The 18,293-nt window shown below is 38.4% G+C and overlaps 1 protein-coding gene across 1 annotated transcript; it reads right to left on the bottom strand.

Annotated features, from left to right (window-relative positions):
• Positions 1 to 6,335: 6,335 nt before the first annotated feature.
• Positions 6,336 to 15,497, bottom strand: LOC146630772 (butyrophilin subfamily 1 member A1). The gene is made up of 9 exons (XM_085356087.1): positions 15,442 to 15,497; positions 11,684 to 11,757; positions 11,243 to 11,596; positions 10,545 to 10,870; positions 9,627 to 9,729; positions 8,921 to 8,953; positions 8,168 to 8,203; positions 8,001 to 8,048; positions 6,336 to 7,859 (listed from the first exon to the last, which is right to left on the bottom strand). The coding sequence occupies exons 2-8, from the start codon at positions 11,745 to 11,747 to the stop codon at positions 8,002 to 8,004; spliced, it is 963 nt and encodes a 320-aa protein (XP_085212213.1). The 5' UTR covers positions 11,748 to 11,757; positions 15,442 to 15,497; the 3' UTR covers positions 6,336 to 7,859; position 8,001.
• Between the last annotated feature and the right edge of the window lie 2,796 nt (positions 15,498 to 18,293).

Below are 18,293 nucleotides of genomic sequence, written 5' to 3' on the forward strand. Positions count from 1 at the left end.
GTGTGTGTGTGTGTGTGTGTGTGTGTGTGTGTGTGTGTGTGTGTGTGTGTGTGTGTGTGTGTGAACACACACACACACACACACACACACACACACACTTTCCTCATGTTGTGCATTTTATGGTTGGCAAGGTGTCACCTATCTTAATTGCCCCTTGGGGATAAATGTTCACACACACACACACACACACACACACACACACACAGGCTTAACAGGCTTCATTCTGCCTGTTAAAGTTGAGGTTTCTTCCTGTTGAAAGGGAGTTTTTCCTTCCCACTGTCGCCAAAGTGCTTTGCTCACAAGAGAGGTCATCTGAGTGTTGGTTGCCTTTACCTTACAATATAAAACGCCTTGAGGCAACTATTGTAATTTGACGTTAATAATAAAATAAAATTGATTTGAATTGAAATATTGGAGCTGCATGCTAACTATACTAAGCTAACATGGCTCAGTTTTTCTCAGTTATGCTCGAGCAAAAACTCCAAAAATGAAATCAGCCTGAAGACTGGAGACTTTGAGGAAGCTGAAGAAATCTTGCCTTTGAAATTTTACCTCTAAGAGATGCTGTTCAGACAAACATGTTTTGGCTTGTCTCTGAGCACACATGATCTTATCTATGTAAAACTGTGAGAGGTCACAATTCAACAGTGTGTAATGTCATGTCTGGTTAAATAATACCTACAAACTTTGTTGAAAGCTTTAATATTTTTCTCACAGGTCTCATATTTTCTTCTAGTCTTTACCATAACAAACACACTACAGTGAGTTACAGCTGATGTAACAGGAAACAATGTCATAGCTTAACAATAGACTTCCCTGAAGTCGTATCAGGTCAAGTTGCCATGCTAAGTTTCCAGATGACTGCTTGTAGGTTATTTATTGCACCTATTTAAAATTTGCTACCTTTTCCCCAGATAACCCCACAATACATCTACCAACCTGATAACCCTTTGACTGATAATAAATTCATGCTCCTTTCCAAAACTTGACTTGTTTCATGTATAAGGGAGAAAAAAGGACAACCCTCTCTGGTGGATCTTTTAACAAGTAACTGATCCTGCTACCACAGAGTGACCAAAAAACAGCTGAGTTTAAGTTGAGGACGCTTGTATATTTCTTCAGAAGTACACCAGTCGCTTGCCTTACAACATAAAGTGTTACATCAGTTACTCTGAAATACATATGATGACACATTTCATGGTAGACGTCTTATCGTGGAAACTTGAGCAATACTCAGGCTTTGCTTGGAGCGTTCATAAAAGGTCTGTCAGACCTATTAGATCTCAAGCTCACCCAGGACCTGAAGTGGGAGCCCACCATCACCTCCGTCATCAAGAAAGCCCAGCAGAGGATGTACTTCCTGAGGCAGCTGAAGAAATTCAACCTGCCAACACGGACGATGATGCAATTCTACACTGCAATCATCGAGTCCATCCTCACCTCCTCCATCACCGTGTGGTACGCTGGAGCCACTATCAGGGACAAACAGAGACTGCAGCGTGTTGTGCGCTCTGCTGAGAAGGTGATTGGCTGTAGACTCCCATCTCTGCAGGACCTGTACACCTCCAGGACACTGCGGCGTGCAGCCCGGATCTCAGCTGACCCTTCTCACCCTGGACACAGTCTGTTTGACCTGCTCCCCTCAGGCAGGAGGCTCCGGTCCATTCGCACCAGAACCTCTCGCCACAAGAACAGTTTCTTCCCCTCTGCTGTTGGACACATGAACAATAACCACATGACTGTTCCCACCACTAACACATGACCCTACGCTGTGTCACTGCATCATTTCATGTCTGGCACTGATCACCACCTGCACTCATGTATATATCTTTCTACGTAGCACTCATAATTCTTATTCTCATGTATATATCTCATGTATATCTCATGCACATATCTTTCTTTCTACATAGCACTTTAATTCTTATTGTCTGCACTGAAGCACCGCAGCAATTTCCTAATGTTGTAAACCTCAACATCTGGCAATAAACCCATTCTGATTCTGATTCTGATTCTGATCTCAAGCTTTTGAACTTGCTATGCATGTTTGTTTAAAAATACTGGTAAGCTTATCTTATGTTTGCTTGTCTTGTCAAATCTTCTTTGTCATGTGACTTCAGGAAAAACAAGGCCTTATCACACTTCAGATAGTTTTCACAGACAGGTCCCAACGATAAGACATGAAGTAGGAATGTCAGAATGTTTGGACGTTTTTTCAGGTACTTGCCGTAAGAAAACTGATTTAGAGACGTGAGACTTTGCAAAATCTGAAAGACCTCATGGGAGTTTTTTAAACCAGATAATACATGTTTTACCTGTGACACTAATCAATGTTTAAACTAATGATCTTGTCTTACACATGGTTACCTCTGCACCGGAGAGCTCTACTTCTCAAAGTATTTATGAAAGTATTAAAGAATACAGCAGGCTGTATGAACATGTGCTGTGTACAAAAGTCCAAAAATCTGTTGGCAACACACTTCTGTCAGTGCTGTTTGTGTTGGTTGAACTCTGCTGTTATTATTGCTACTTATTGTATTGCAGATTGTTTGCTCAGAGAAGCTTGATACAGGAAACCAATTTCACGCCCACATGCTGGTGAACAAACACACTGGGAACATTAACGATTTAGCTTAAAAGTGTAGCAATATCAGCCGAACAAATAAAACCACGTTACAAAGTAGTGTATCAGCTCACTGGCCTCTGCCCCACTCTGTTAAGGACGTTTGTGCTGGGATAATTAGTTACAAACCCCACAAAAGTTGGTTGACACAACTTGTTTCACTAAATACCCAAAAGTACTTTCAGTTAAATGGAAAATTAAACAGCCAGAGCTTTTTATGTTATAATGGTAAGATATTTTTATAACCACATTTAATGTAAGTGTGGTTTTTCCATGCACAACAGGTCTATTGTCATCTCCTTCCTCTCTGCTTCTTGTTTTCTCTGTCAATGTTCCTGCTGAGCTCCTCCGTCATTTCCTCGTTTCAGAGCTTTTTGGCAGTACAACGGTTCCACCTTCGGATGAATGTTAGAGTAGGACTCAGAGTTTTCCTCAGGGAAAACTTTTGGTTTGCTTAGAAAAAGATAAACTTTTTTTTTCTTTGACAAAAAGAATGACAAGTTGGTGTCTTTTACTGTGGCCTTACAGCAAGAATTTCCTGGATTTGAGTAAGCCAGCCATCTGGGCTTTTCTGTGTAAAGACTGCACGTCTTCCCTCTGCCTATAGGTGTTTTCCCAGAGTTCAAAGATATGCATCAGGTTCGGTTAACTGGTGATTCTAAAATGACCACAGGTGTGAATGGTTGTTTGTTTCTATGTGCTGGTGCTGTGACAGACAGCAGTGTAGGGGAGAAAGCGGCAGGTAAAAATCTTTTTTTTTAAATATAATTTTGTTTTGAAATAAATATGATGTCCAAATGAAGTTTGTTGTTTAGAAAAATACCCAACTTGACTTTCATTTCCATCACAGGAAACAGATTTTCAACTTGAAAATTTCAGCTACTGGATACATTTCAGAGTCAAAATTTAAGCTTTTTCTCCCTTCAAAGGGACGGAGATGGTCATTGCTTCTGTTTGTTTCTTTGTCTGTCTGTTTGTTTGCTTGTTAGCAGTCTTATGTCCACAGTTTTCAATATATCGTTTTCACATTTTGTGTGATTATAGATTAAATAGCACCTGATTTAATTGTGATGAAAATCAGGTCAAGGTCACACCAAGATATACAAACTTGTCCTGAATATTTTATTGATAATGCCATCATTATGGACAATATTGCTGACGGACTTTAACAATTATTTTGTATTGACAGGAATCCTAACTCAATGTTTCTAACAGCAGTGGAGGGAAAATAAATAACTGACATCGTAAAAAAGTGTAAATACAAAACATCCGCTGATTGTAATGACATTCATGTGAAAATTGTCAGCAAGGTCAGAAGGGATCTGAGACTGACTAACAAACATCTGCATCTTATCATTTCAGATCAGAAAAGTTCCAAACAAAATGAAACTACCCTGAGGTGTGTACCGTCTCTACACAATGCTCCCCCGGTGCTGGATCGATAGCTGCCCACTGCTTCACTGCTGAGTGAATGGGTTAAATGCAGAGGACTAAGCAATTTCCTACGGGATTAATAAAGTATACATCATCATTATTATTATTATTATTATAAAAGAATAAACTGAGTACTTCTCGACAACATCCTAAAACTGTTTTCTTAAAGGGATGGAGGATTCAACTTGAGAGGGGAATTAAATTTAAAACATTCCTGTGTTTGTACAACATGTTTTTGCGTCTCTGTATGTGGAGTGAAGCTGTGAAACAGACTGAGCGAGGAACTTAAGCAATGTCCCAGCATGTCTGTTTAAAAAGCAGGAAAGAAAATGTGTTTTTTGCAAAGTAAAGGTGAGGATGTGGGGCGTTGACCAGGTGCTCTCACTCACTATCTACACACCATGTGCATATACATGTATTTGTATTTATGATAAGATGCAGGAAGAAAAAATGATGATTATTAGTACAAATAGTAGGACGGGGTGGATTAAAGCAAGCTTATGCTTCTATGCTTTTGATTACTCCGTTTTAGAGATGTTATTTATTATGATTTTTCTGCTGTTTACTTTATTTTTTTTAATGATTATGCTTTCTTTCTTTCTTTCTTTCTTTCTTTCTTTCTTTCTTTCTTTCTGTGTTGTTGTATTATTTTAACTTGTCCAAATAAAGCAACAAAATACAAATACAAAGACAAATTTTGATTTTAACGCATAACTCCAGATGAATGCATCTGGAGTTATTTAGGGTCAACATTTGTCCCAAGGACGTGTCAACATGCAGTTGCAGAAGCTGGGGGATTAAATCGACCCACTTTCTGAACAGTAGACGGTGAGTTGTCTGAATGTTCATCCACCATGAGCTGCAAGATTTTGGGGTGCCACAGAATTGAGTAACCAGCGAGGACCAAAAAGTCCATCCAGGACATGTGACTGAAACAAAGCAGTACTGCATTACTTGCAGTGCTACACTCACACACCCAGCATTGTTTAAAAAATGTATTTAAAGTTAGGTTTTTTGTTTTTGTTGTTGTTGTGTTTTTACATTTTTAAATTAATTTCAGACTTTTAAAGTTGACTTCTACTTGGTCAAACATGTATATTATGATTCTAAGATCATTTAGAAAGGAAAGAGTAGTTTATGTGAAAAGAAGCTTTGTCTTTGTCAATGCCACTGCTGAAAATGGCTACCACCTGGAGTTCAGTGCTTTATCAAAACGTGATCAGAAAAGTGTTTGTATACCAATGGTACATCTGTGAGTGATTTCCCTTTTATCTGCAGCTCTTTGTGTTTCCAGTATTTATAAATGCAACATAACACTATAGCAAGGCAAGGGAAGTGAAATAAAAACCACCTTGTTTAGTAAGCTGTCAGCTTTTACTTTGCATTGTGGACATTTAACTCTTTTAAGTGCATTTTTTTATTCGTCAGCCAGATGATCATTTAATCAAGCCTCAAGGGTTAAAAAAATTGTAAAAAAAACTAAACAAAACAAAACAAACCCTTTTTGAGTACAAAAACATGAACTTAAGTACATGTCTAAATACCACTGCCTCCTAATCTACACATTATTATTAAGGGAGAAGTGCATGCTCAGTGGGCATTTGCAGGAAAGACAGCATAAACTGTAAAGAGAAAGGCTTGTTCAAAGTACTATGTGCAAAAGTATGTGAGAAGTACAAAAAACATAACCAGCGTGATCTTATCTGAACAGACAGATTACAAACAAGATAATTTTGAATGCATCTTTGTAACACCCACACAAATCTGCACAGAATATCACTGGCTTGTGTACGCCTGGTGCTGTTCCCAAGTCCAGATAAATGGAAGGGTTACAGACCAGCATCTGTTAAAAACAGTGCCAAATTAAACATGCAAAGCCACCAACTGTAGTGGTTCAGGGAGCAGCAGGAAGAAGCTTTTATCTTTAAAACAGAGACCAGAGATGTTATTGATAATGGTAATGTTTTTGTTGCTGGGGCAACAATTGACGGTTCATGCTAGATCACGTGTCCATATCTACGTTCTTTTGAAATTTAAGGAATAAACAAGAAAGTGACATTATTTTATCTAGAAATGTGTGCAACATGAACAGGAACTAGTAAATACAGTCTAAGAGTCAGCAAAAAATCATCCCAAATATCCGTCATCACACAGAATCCTTTTAGAACTTTTAATCATGTTACAAAACAATAATGAACAGATGTCGTTCAAATAAAGCGAACTGTAAAGAAACTTAAACTTTCTTTGTACTTAACAGATCAGAGCAAGGTTTATCTACACCTAAACTGGAGTATAAATTCACAGATTTAAAAACACAGTATATACAAAACTTTACAGGTGATTGTTTAACATTTTTGGTAGTAAGTGTTTCTTCTGATTCAACGTTGAAAGTAGAGCTTAAATTAGGATTGTTTTATTGTTAAGCTCGTGTTTTTTTCATCGTAAAAAATCGATGGCAAATTATTGACTTGTTGGTGAATGATTAATCTTGGTACTGTACCAGAGACTTCCTGATAAGACTTTTTGTGCAAGCTCTTATCTGAAGAATAGAATGAAACCAAACTTTTACCACCAGAGTTTGCATGGATTGATTTCACAGTGAACTTGACAAAAGTTGCATAAACAGAGTCACGGCTCAAACAAAAATAATATAGTGCATTTGGCTTTTAGAGACCACATACCATGTATTTCACAAGTGACAGGTGCTAATCATGTGACATGAAATTACCAGTGGTGAGAAAAAGGATATGAACTTTCCTACATCAAACTGTTCCCAGTGAGTTAAGAGGAGTATGACTTAAACTTAAAGAGATACGACAATTGGAAAAAACACACAAAAAAGCAAACTCCTGAACAAAAACACTTAAAAAATAGCAACAAATCCTAGAGGGAAAAAAACAACTGTTCCTTGTGAAATAATAACAGTTGATAGTTTGTCAGAACAACATTCAAGGCAGTGAAATGTTGCTCTGACAAACATCCAGTGTTTTCAGCAATTCAGTGCCAAGCAGTCCTACATATCTCATCTCATTGTCTATGTGACATTATTATATTTTATAAAACAATATATTTATATAGCTTACACTTGGAAAACTTTGGAACTGTACGAGCAAACTGGTGATTTTTTATTTTTGATGGGATTTGCTAACAGTAAGAGTAATTGTTGCTAACTTTTGGCACATTTACACTTCTCAGACAAATTACTGAGTTACATGGATCATTGGAAAAGATCAGGTCAGCTAACCTCAGTTAGAGCCACTTAACACACACAGACACACACACACACGTATATATATATATACTGTTCATACAGGAAGATATAAAAACTTGCCGCTATCCCAAAACATGATTTATTATTCCCCTTACAACCCTGACAGAACATAAGAAGAGGAAGTGAGAAGAAATGCTGCTCCTGATTGGCTGCCAAAGGCTACAGTTTCTACATAGACTTGATAAAGTTGTATTGTTTATGTATAAACATTTCCTCAACCAAACAACTCTTATGAAACATCTTGGTGATGTTCCACTTTGAGCCTTGTTTTAAAGTCCCTTGGCCTGTAACATCCCCCTCTCTTATAGTTGATCTTGGCTTGATTCAGCGAGGATGTTGGTTTAAGCTCAAGACCTGCTTGTTTAAATACAGAGCTTATGTGAATAAAGATCTTACAGCTTGTCTGCTAAATCAGAGGAATATAGGCTATTCCTGGTTACACAAAAGGAAAGTACAGAGACAGACTGCAATTAGTAAACAAGGGAGTCTTGGCAGTAGATTATTACAGTATATTCATCTGGTACAAGGTGCCTCCTGCAGAGAGAGAGAGAGCATTAGAGAGTGAGTGTTTAGACTTTTGATACTTTATGTTCTTACCCCTTATCTATAAATTGATATATGCCTGCCTATAAACACAGAAGCGAAGTCCAAGTAGAGATTTTGAGTTTTTCTTACCTCAGGACTGGGCTTGATTGATTGGTTCATCTTCGTGAGAGTTATAACCTGCCAAAAGATTTAACATTAAAATCTGAATGAAATCTTACGGTTTGATAATTAAAGCTGTAATAACACAAAGTGTTATTAGTTAAACACAGACAGTCAGACTGATGTGATTTACGTACCTTCCTCAACATCTGTAGGAGCCGCATCACGACGATCTAGAAAAAATGATAACACTGTATAAGATTTGACTGTGTTTTACAATGAATGATTTGACAGCTAATGATAGATATAAAACCATAACCATGTTAAACAAGATCATGCCATGCAAGCATAGAGGGAAACCCAGCAGTAACTATCTGACACAGGAGTAATGTGACCAAAGCAAATAAATAAATAATTCTCAAAGGAAGGGAATGGATGCTCAGTGTAATAATGTGGTTGGGACAAGTGAGAGGAAACTGATGGCTATTCAGTCCAGTAACAATATAGATCCTTGTTTAATGACCAGCACATGATTCAAGTGGATTTGTGAACCTTAATCCAAAAGTTTTTGTTAAATGTTTTGTTTGAACCTTCTGTGGAGAATGTAGCCATTTTTATCTCAAAAATATTCCTTCAAATATTTCAAATATTTACAGCTGAAATAATAATGTGCAATAATAATGTCTAATAATAATATCCAAACTATCAAAATGACCAAAAGATTTAGAAAACTTAGTTCTATAGACAAATACACTTAAAAAAAAAAAAACCCAGCAAACAGCGCTTTTTAATATTTCAGCAGTTCTCAGATTCAGGTAGATTAAAAAGCCGATAGAAGGATAAATAGAACCTCTCCAAATCTCTACAGACACAGCAAGTGTTCATCCTTTATAGCAAGTTAGAAAGGAGAAACAAAAGAGCAGTAATAATATGTCCAAAAATGGGCGTACCCATAAGGGGTGCTGTAGAGTTCCTCCGAGCCTCTGTCAAAAAAATGTCACAGCAGTGAGTTCTCCCTGCAGATATCTTTCGCTGTATTTCATCATCTATGTGATGATAATAATGGAAAGTATTTTAGACTGCTGTTTGAACTTGTTCAGTTTTTAAAAGGCGCATTTAAACCAGCACAACAATGATGGGAGTGTATTTTTCCATCCTGAATTACATGGCCTCGAGCATTACAGGTTTTTCTGCTTCACGTTAGCATCATGCTGCACGTTTTTTCCTTTCAGCTTGTATTGTTTACAGGAAGCAGGTGATGAACTCTCACATGGCATGGAAGAATGCTGGAGCTCAAATATCGTATTAAAAACTTTAATCAGTTTCTGAATCTAGTCAAACTAATGGCACCACTGCTGTAATTGTACATTGATAATACAGTCACTGCTCACCAGTAGGGCTGCATGATTATGATCTTTTCTTTTGTTCAATACTAAGAATATTTACAGTTATTCACAGCTATTCATAACTCTGAGTTCCACATGCAGAAATTTGAATAATTATGTAGCCTTATTAAAAATATTCAAATATGAACGACTTTAGATATTTAAATATATTTCTCTATGTCTCATTTGTCTTTACTCACAAATATTTTATTATTTAATCACATACAGTTCATCAAGTCATTTTAATAAAAAAAACAAAACAATTACTCACTTTGAGATCGCCTTTTGTACAACAACAGCAACAGCAACCCTATGATCAGCGAGCCGATAACCACCAAAGGAGCAACTACTTTGGTATAAGCTGGTGAAGTGTGCTCTTCTTTAAAAGTACAGAGAGTACACGTTAGATTCATTCATTCTTACATTCACTTACAACAGACACAGGAGTCAGTACAAATTGAACATCTGCTTCATGTTAAAACACTAAACTTGCAGAAGCAGAGAGTAAACAAGAACAACATAGAGGGTAATATTTGCATTATTGCTACCGTGTGACAGATGACAGAACTACAGATAATGATCTGAGTGGCTGGATAGTTGCCAAGAAAACCTGATAATAAGTTTGCATTTTCAAATTTCATCTTTAAGTTACATTTTCCATGACAAACGAAGCATCACCCAGACTGTTTTAAGTTTAGAATTTTTTGGTAAGGAACATATTGCAAACTGTTTATTACTGAAGAGTGTAAAAAAACTACAGCACAGACAGTCTTTCATTTTTGTTATATATAAAATAAAAAACATAAAATATCTATGAAATCATCTAAATGTGAATCAGAACTCTATTTTTGCTAATTACTCTGTGGAGCTCCTATTTTCTTATGGTTTGACATTTACAGGATTTCTTTGTTTTTAAAAATATGTAAATATTACCTACACACTTTAGTGCTTAGAGGTTTCTAATTCAGCCCCCATTAAATCTCCCATACGCACAAACAATAAAGTGTTTAATGGTTACATAAATTGCATATACACTTTTGGGGGTGGAGTGGGGGGGTGGGGCTGGTTCAGATTTAAATTCTCTCTGATTCCACTTTGGCTGAAATTACTAAACAGTATTGTGAGCAGTAGGATGGTGCCAGCAGGCATAACAACTATCATGTGTGGTGCATAATAGCGTGTCATAAACTATACCTGGAGATTCTCTGGGTGATGGTTTGTTGGTTTCAAATGTTTTCTCATTCTCTTTGCCTCCACTGGCATTGAACACAGCGCAGGTATACTTTGAGAAAGTGGATCCTCTCAACAAAGACAGTCTGCTTGTGAGTTGAAACAAACCATCGTCTGACTGTTTTGCCTCCATTTCAGAGCTTCCTGTCCAGTCATGTTTCTCTTCAACAAACCAGCGAATTGTTCCCTGTGGGTAGCCTCCACGAGACTCACAGACCAGGGTACTGTCTGTATTTGGGACAATTTTCTCAGGGATGGAGTATACAGTTGGGACACTGTATTTGGCTGCAGAGACGAAATGGAAAGCACAATCACTGAGCTGAACATTGCACCTTGATGCCAAATAAAATTACCTCAATTAAATATCTTAAGATGTGATAATCATAGTATTCACATGCATTAAGAAGTTACAAGTCAAACAGTACAAGCTGCTTAAGTAAATGGCTGCAAGTACTTGTACAACTAGTATTTCTAGATGTCTTTGCTGTCACAATGAAACTGAAAGTAAGCAGACAAGCCTAGAGTTGCTCAAGGGGAATACCAATCTGATTGGCCTGGAAAGTCCCCAAATCTCTAGACAATCTTGATTGCTTACAAGGTGTTTATAAAATGTAAAAACATCCTTGATTTAAAAATATAAAAATGTTTCAGTTTTACCTTGGACTTTAAGCGTAGTGACCATGTTGTCATCACCACTGTCTGTAATCACTATGCACTTGTAATCTCCTTCGTCTGCCACTGCAGTGTTGGTGATGAGCAGAGATACATTCATGTTCTTCCCGTTCCATGATGGTTCAGCAAACCTGTAGCCTCGCTTTGGCTCGTCCAATTTCCCTCTCTTAAAACCCAACACGAGATCACCTTCGTCTTCTGGAGAGGTCAGTTTTTTCCAAGCGACCATACGAATATTTGGATCATTTACATCTGATGATGTTTTGACGACACACTCCAGCAGTGACTGTTGGCCATAGTGTCCCACATTCTCAGCTTTGCATTCCACTTTCACAAATCCTGTAGAAAAGAAAGCAAAATTAGATTTGAGGTCACATGACTACCAAACACCACTCCATGCTTAAAGTTCTCTATGAACAAACTTACCACTCTTAACTGCACAGATGCAGAGGACAGGGAAAATGAATACAATGATTCCACTGGAGGCCATGTTTCTTTACCTGAAAAGACAGTTAAAATTGACAGTTATTACGTGGCGATCAGTGTATACCTGTTTTATGTCACAGGGATCTGCTTCTATGAATCAAACGGTGAGATGCAAAACACATTTAAGTGTAACAAAGTCCTGAGAAGATGCAGCACATCAGGTTGGGGTGGTGTGTGTGTGTGTGTTCATTATCCCACTCAGCAAAAGTATTTCTGGGGGAAATTCCTGCACAAAAACAGGAGTATGCAATTTTTACAAGCGAAAAAAAAATTAATGTTAATGTTTCTCTCCTGCCTATGTAATATTATTGTTCATTTAGAGAATGATGACTGAACTTAACGGTAGAGAAATGCATAGCACTGAACAAGGGAAAAGCAGTCTGTAGGGCCCAGAGTCTGCTTGTTTGAAGGCATTCATTTTCACTGGTATGTTACTAAATAAGTTTTGTTAGTGGGCAAAAGACAGAAGGACTGGTCTTTAAAACTATATAAAGTTTTTGTGCCCACTCAGTATGATTGCTCATGCTTGGTTTCTTTCTTTATGCCACATGTATCACATGTGTTTTCACTTTTGTTCAAGGGAGCCACACTCTACGCTGGCTGTGAGAATGAAAAAGAAAAGGTCACCAGAGGTTATGCAAACGCAGCGACAGGAGGTGGACGTGTCCACAGTTTTATCATGACTGGGAAGATGGGCCTAGCTTAGTGTTTACATTGGCGTAATGGAGTTAAATTCATTTTATTACCAAGCTGTTACTCATCAATCCAAAAAATCTGACACTTTGTAAAAAGGAGTTTCTGCAAAATGAGCTCATTTGTCAGGTTTTCTTTTATATTAAACACTCCTAGCTCATTAAAACTTTAAGCTACCCAGATTAAAACAAAAAAAAATTATGTACATGTTACATATACATTTATGTGTTTTTGAAAAGAAAGCTAGATTGGTATGTCATCTTAATTTAAAAACAGAAAACTAAACTTTCCTTCCAGCATAGGATATTAGCACACGTTTATTTATTTATTTTTATATATAAATGGCTTCATGGGAACCAGGATTTACTGAAAAATAGGCTCAGTGCTGTAGAATGACCACTCGATAGCTTTCTTGTGATGCTGCTTTATTGAGCGTATATCCAGCATGGGTTATTACAGCACAACAACGGGTGTAGAACTGCCACGGACAGCCCTGCCGCAAAGCCTGTCAGGGTGGCGTAAAGCCGCAATGCCCACCCGCTCAACGCAGGCAACACAGTATATGACAAGTGCCACATGTTTTTGTAACTAAACATTGCAATTTTATAGACAAAAACAACTTGTTGTTTTTCTACAGACTTTCAGTGTTGTGCACCATGCTCCTGATATTTATATTGCATGACTTATACCAGGCAAATTTCTAGTATCAAAAACTTCTCTTATATTGACCCTTTAAAAAAAATAAAAAAAATAGGATACTGATGATCTTAGATTTAACATCCATTTCTGACACTGGATGAGAGATGGGCAGACCCTGGACAGGTCACCAATCTATTGCAGGGCTAATCAAACATACATGACTTTGGATTGTTGGAGGAAGCTGGAGTACCCGGAGAGAACCGGCACAAGCATAGAAAACATGCAAATCTACAGAGAAAGGATCCAGTCAGCTGATGGATTCAAACTTGTAACCCTTGTGCCAGCTATTGTGCCATTTCATCTTCCTCTTTCAAATATGGAATTAAATGGTTTGCAAATTTAATTCTGATATAATGTCCATTCATTTATTTTCTGCGGCCCGTTCGGTGGGTTGCATTTTTTAATGGGTCTATAAATGAGGAGTCATACTGAAAGAGAAAGTGTCCAGTTAGTTTTTCTTTTTATTTCAGCTGAAACTGTGCCACATATTATGACCACTGCAACTAAAAGAGCAAAAGAATATAAATCAATGTGTCATTTTCTGTGGTTTTCTTCCCTCCAAAGTGTTATAGCGTCATGGATCACAAGTTACAGAGGAGTCAGCTCAGCTGCCGTCTCTGCTCCTTGGTTTGCTTGTCTTTTTGTTTATGTTCTGTTTTTTTCTGTATGCATGATTAATCTACTTCATATACACGTCACAAAATTCAAGTGCAATGCATTACAATTTTGTACAGAAATGCTTTTTTAATTCTGAAAGCAGTTATGGCTGTGCAGCAGAGTAAGAATTTCTTGAGTGCAGCTGGGAGACATCTGCAGGCTCCAGATGAGCATTAATTAACTTCTCCACATCCTGTTCATGCAACTGAGACAACAGGTCAAAATGAAGTTTGCAAAATGTCACGAAGCCCGAGGTCACAGAATGCAGGATACAGAAATATTGATATGATCCTGATATGTGTGCGCTTATTTTCTTTCCCTTCCTTCGGACGATACTGCCCTGAGAGTCTGGCCCGTTTGTACGATATCTGTATTGACACTGCTGTGTCAGTCTATTATTCAGGCCCCTCACGTTGCCAGTTGTTTCTGTTCTTTTTGGCTTGTTTTGCCTCTTGTAGCTAGATAAGTTACAGAACAGACCAAGAGAAATTGTGGGGGGTGAGAGCAGGGAGATGACATGAAGAAAGGCAACAGGCAACAACAAATGATCAACACAAAGTTTTTGGATTTCATTCAACTATTTTTTCCATGGACCTGTGACCGAGACAACACGTCCAAACACTAATGTTAGCCCAATGTTTGTGTCAACTGTCAACCCACAACCTCGTTCTGCAGCTGGCGGGCAGCTTCTCTCTCACAGACATATATGTACTTAGACTTATATTTAGCGCACAGGTATAGTCTAACTCTCACTCCAGGTCAGCACATTATGACTCTGTCTCACTGTGTGTATTTACTGCCGTCACAGTTTCATGATTCATGCTCACAGCACAAAAAGAAGCATTTCTCTTACATGAATAATGAGAGGCGCGTTTAGTGGTTTATAGGCGCTGATTAAACGGGACTGCAGCTTCTGGCTCAAAACCGCACTGCAGTTTTTTGAACACACACACACACACAGTCAGAAACAGACCACACTGTTCTCTGGCTGTTCACAGGCTGTACACTAACTAAGCTTGATCCACAACAAAAACTCCTAATGCACAGACAGAAGCACTATCGTGGGACAGACGCCAGTTTGTTTGCATAGAGAATTTGAATGTAACCTGAGAACAGCGACAACAAACCAGCGAATAATCCTTCCAAACTGGAACTTTGAACTTGAACTTTGAACACGTTACCTGTACATATTTGCTCTCTCTCTCTCTCTCTCTCACACACACACACACACACACACACACACACACACACACACACACACACACATGTATATGTGTCCACATTCACAGGACATAAGTCACGGTCAACAAACTGTTGCTGGTATCGCTGTTCTCAGAAAGAACAGGTCACGCGAACACACCGCACACCATATACGAAACCAACAAAACAGCTTTATAATTTATATGTATATTATATTACAATTATAAGGAGATTTTAAAGCAAGAGTTTATCAGCCTACAGTCCTCAGCTCTTGAATGGCTTTTGAACGCGGATAACTCGGTCGGCCGCGTTTCTCCACGTCGACTGAGCGTAATACACAAACCCGTAGGTTTCGGTTGCCTGCATCTGTTATACACCGAGGAGACATATAAGTCGTAAAGGCCGTACTAATATAAATGACCGCAAATGGTCGATCAAGTTCAACTTACATTACACGCTCCTCTTCACCGGAGATGTGATGCCTGGACTGGGTTGTACAGTCTTAACTGGCTTTTTAACTTTCACTTTCATTCTGAGTCAGAAAAAAAGGACAACCCACTGGCTTTCCGTCGCCTCTTGTTTTACAAGGAGCAGACATTTATTTTGTTAAATAAAGAATTCTAATGTATTGTCAGCAACGTTAACAGGAGGCATTAGCACTGGATGAGCTTCAATCCACAGAAAAATGTTCGAATTTGGGCATTTTAGCAAAATGAAAGCTTTTTCATTCATCTTTTTTGTACAGGCCTAGATGAAAAGGATAATTACAGAACACTTTTTATTTAGAGTATAGCATCAAGTTAGTTAAATATCTGAGATATTGTTCTGGTCAGTTAATGAAATTACATTATCTTACAGAAGTGAGTACAGCCTTTACATTTTTTGAGTAACTTTGAGGTCACCTTAAAATACCTCAACATACAGCCATTAATGTCTAAACTGCTGGCAACAAAAGTGAATACACCCTTAAGTTAAAATGTCCAAACTGTGCCCAAAGTGTCAATATTTTGTGTGGCCACCATTATTTTCCAACACTGCCTTAACTTTGTTGGGCATGGAGTTCACTAGAGCGTCACAAGGTGCCACTGGAATCCTCTTCCACTCCTTCATGATGGCATCATTGTGCAGGTGGATGTTAGAGACCTTGTGCTCCTCCATCTTCCATTTGAGGACGCCCCATAGATGCTCAATAGGCTTTAAGTGTGGAGACACACCCCTGATACCATCTGAACCAAATAAGTTTATCTTGGTCTCATCAGACCACAGGTAATCCATGTCCTTGTTTTCAGCAAACTGCGGACTGTCTTGTGCATTATCTTTAGAAGAGGCTTCCTTCTGGGATGACAGCCATGTGATGCAGTTTGCAGCGTATGGTCTGAGCACTGACAGGTTGACCCTCCACACCTCTGCAGCAATGCTGGCAGCACTCATACATCTATTTTCAAAAGACTACCTCTGGATATGGTGCTGAGCACGTGCACTCAACTTCTTTGGTCGACCATGGCGAGGTTTGTTCAGAGTGGAACCTGTCCTGTTAAACTGCTGTATGGTCTTGGCCACCATGCTGCAGCTCAGTTTCAGGGTTCAGATTTAACACACCTGTTCCCCATTTGCACCTGAGACCTTGTAACACTAGTGAGCCACACGACAGCAGGGAGGGAAAATGGCTAATTGGGCACAATTTGGACATTTTCATTTAAGGGTGTACACACTTTTGTTACCAGGGTTTTAGGCAATAATGGCCGTAAGTTGAGTTATTTTAAGGTGACATCAAATTTAGTGTTATACAAACTGTAAACTGACTACTTTACATTGTATCAAAGTGTCATATCTTCAATGTTATCCCATGAAAAGTTATAATAAAATATTTACAAAAATGTGAGGGGTGTACTCACTTTTGTGAGATACTGTATCAACAGGCGCACTAGAGGGGCAACAATCTGACAAGGCCCAAGACATGAATGGTTTTACAGATGGAGGACTGACATTTTTTTTCTCAAGAGCATAGAGAGAAAGTCCAAGAAAGGCAGAACACCTCTGTGGCACGATGGCTTGGTTCATCCATCGCCAACAGGTTGGACCTCAGTGATACAGGTCCAGATCTAGAGGATCCTCCTGGGCATCCGCAGTCTTTTTGAGAATTTCCCCTCCTGTTGTCAGCAGGGCTGACCTGGGACAAAAATTCTCCTGCACTGACAGACATGCATACAATAATTTAAATACACTTGTCAGCCGCATCATTTTTTCCACTTTGATTTTCGAGGTGTCTTTGCATTCAGCCCTCTGTAGGCTGATAATTTCCGTTTCCATGATATGGCATCCTTTCGTTTATAACACACTACCCAGTCCATAACATTACATTGAAATCTGATGTGTTATCAGAGTTTTCGTTTAGTTTCTTGTAAATTAAAGACCACATGTGGTGCCTGGTACTTTTTTGGCATTTCTAAAGGCTTTTATTCAATGCAGTCTGTTCAGCACGTGGTCAGAGTCACATAAAAATAAGAATGCAACACATCAGACAGTCTTCTACTTCTTTCAATCAGGTTTGTTAAGTGGGATTGTTTTATATTTGTGTAACCACTGATTGCTACAACCATGAAAAGTTTAAGTCCTTGAGCATTCACAAGATTATCAGAAAAGTTGACCTCAGACCTTAAGGTCAAGATCACTGAGATTCAAATTAATCCAAGATATTAAGAAGATGCATCTATGGTATCAATTCCAAAACCCTAAGTGATTTTCTTCTTGAGTCATCTCATTCACAAGATTTTGAGAAAACCTGACCTCTGACCTTGAGGTCAAGGTTACTGAGCTTCCAACTTTACCCTGATTTTTAGTAGAAACACCAATCCTACATCTCCTCGTTCTCACATCCACAAACTTTGGTCGCCCACCTGGTTGACCATACCTCATCAGCCTTTTATAGCTGAGGGGTAAAACACAAATACTGAGTCATAGCTCAAGAAGTTGTAACTGTTCAAATAATATTTTATTTTATTAATCAGGCAAATTAGTGGCTGCAAAGTCCCCCCCCCCCCAAGTAAAACAAACTAACAGCCACTACAAATATACAAACACACCCGATGGTCAAAACTGATTTAATGTCAATGTCCACTTGTGCCATTTATTGATTTTAAATTTCAGCAGTGACTTACATCCAGCAACAGGAAATGGTATGATGCAAGCGGAGGACAGAAGCAAGTAGAAGAATTTTGGTTGGAATAATGCCACGTGAAAGTTACAGAAAGATTGTTCTAAATTTCCAGTGAGCAAGAATACCAACTAATGTATAAAAGGG

The sequence above is a fragment of the Diplotaxodon limnothrissa genome, linkage group LG6 (assembly GCF_057381915.1).
Source record: "Diplotaxodon limnothrissa isolate DT_005_m linkage group LG6, D_limnothrissa_male_GT1.1, whole genome shotgun sequence".
Taxonomy (NCBI): domain Eukaryota; kingdom Metazoa; phylum Chordata; class Actinopteri; order Cichliformes; family Cichlidae; genus Diplotaxodon; species Diplotaxodon limnothrissa.

Coding starts and splice junctions, on each gene's coding strand:
- LOC146630772 (XM_085356087.1), bottom strand. CDS start 11,747: ATGGCCTCCAGTGGAATCATTGTATTCATTTTCCCTGTCCTCTGCATC. Junction 9,730..10,544: donor CCAGAGAATCTCCAGGTATA/GTTTATGACACG, acceptor TTTAAAGAAGAG/CACACTTCACCAGCTTATAC. Junction 8,204..8,920: donor CTCTACAGCACCCCTTATGG/GTACGCCCATTT, acceptor CATTTTTTCTAG/ATCGTCGTGATGCGGCTCCT.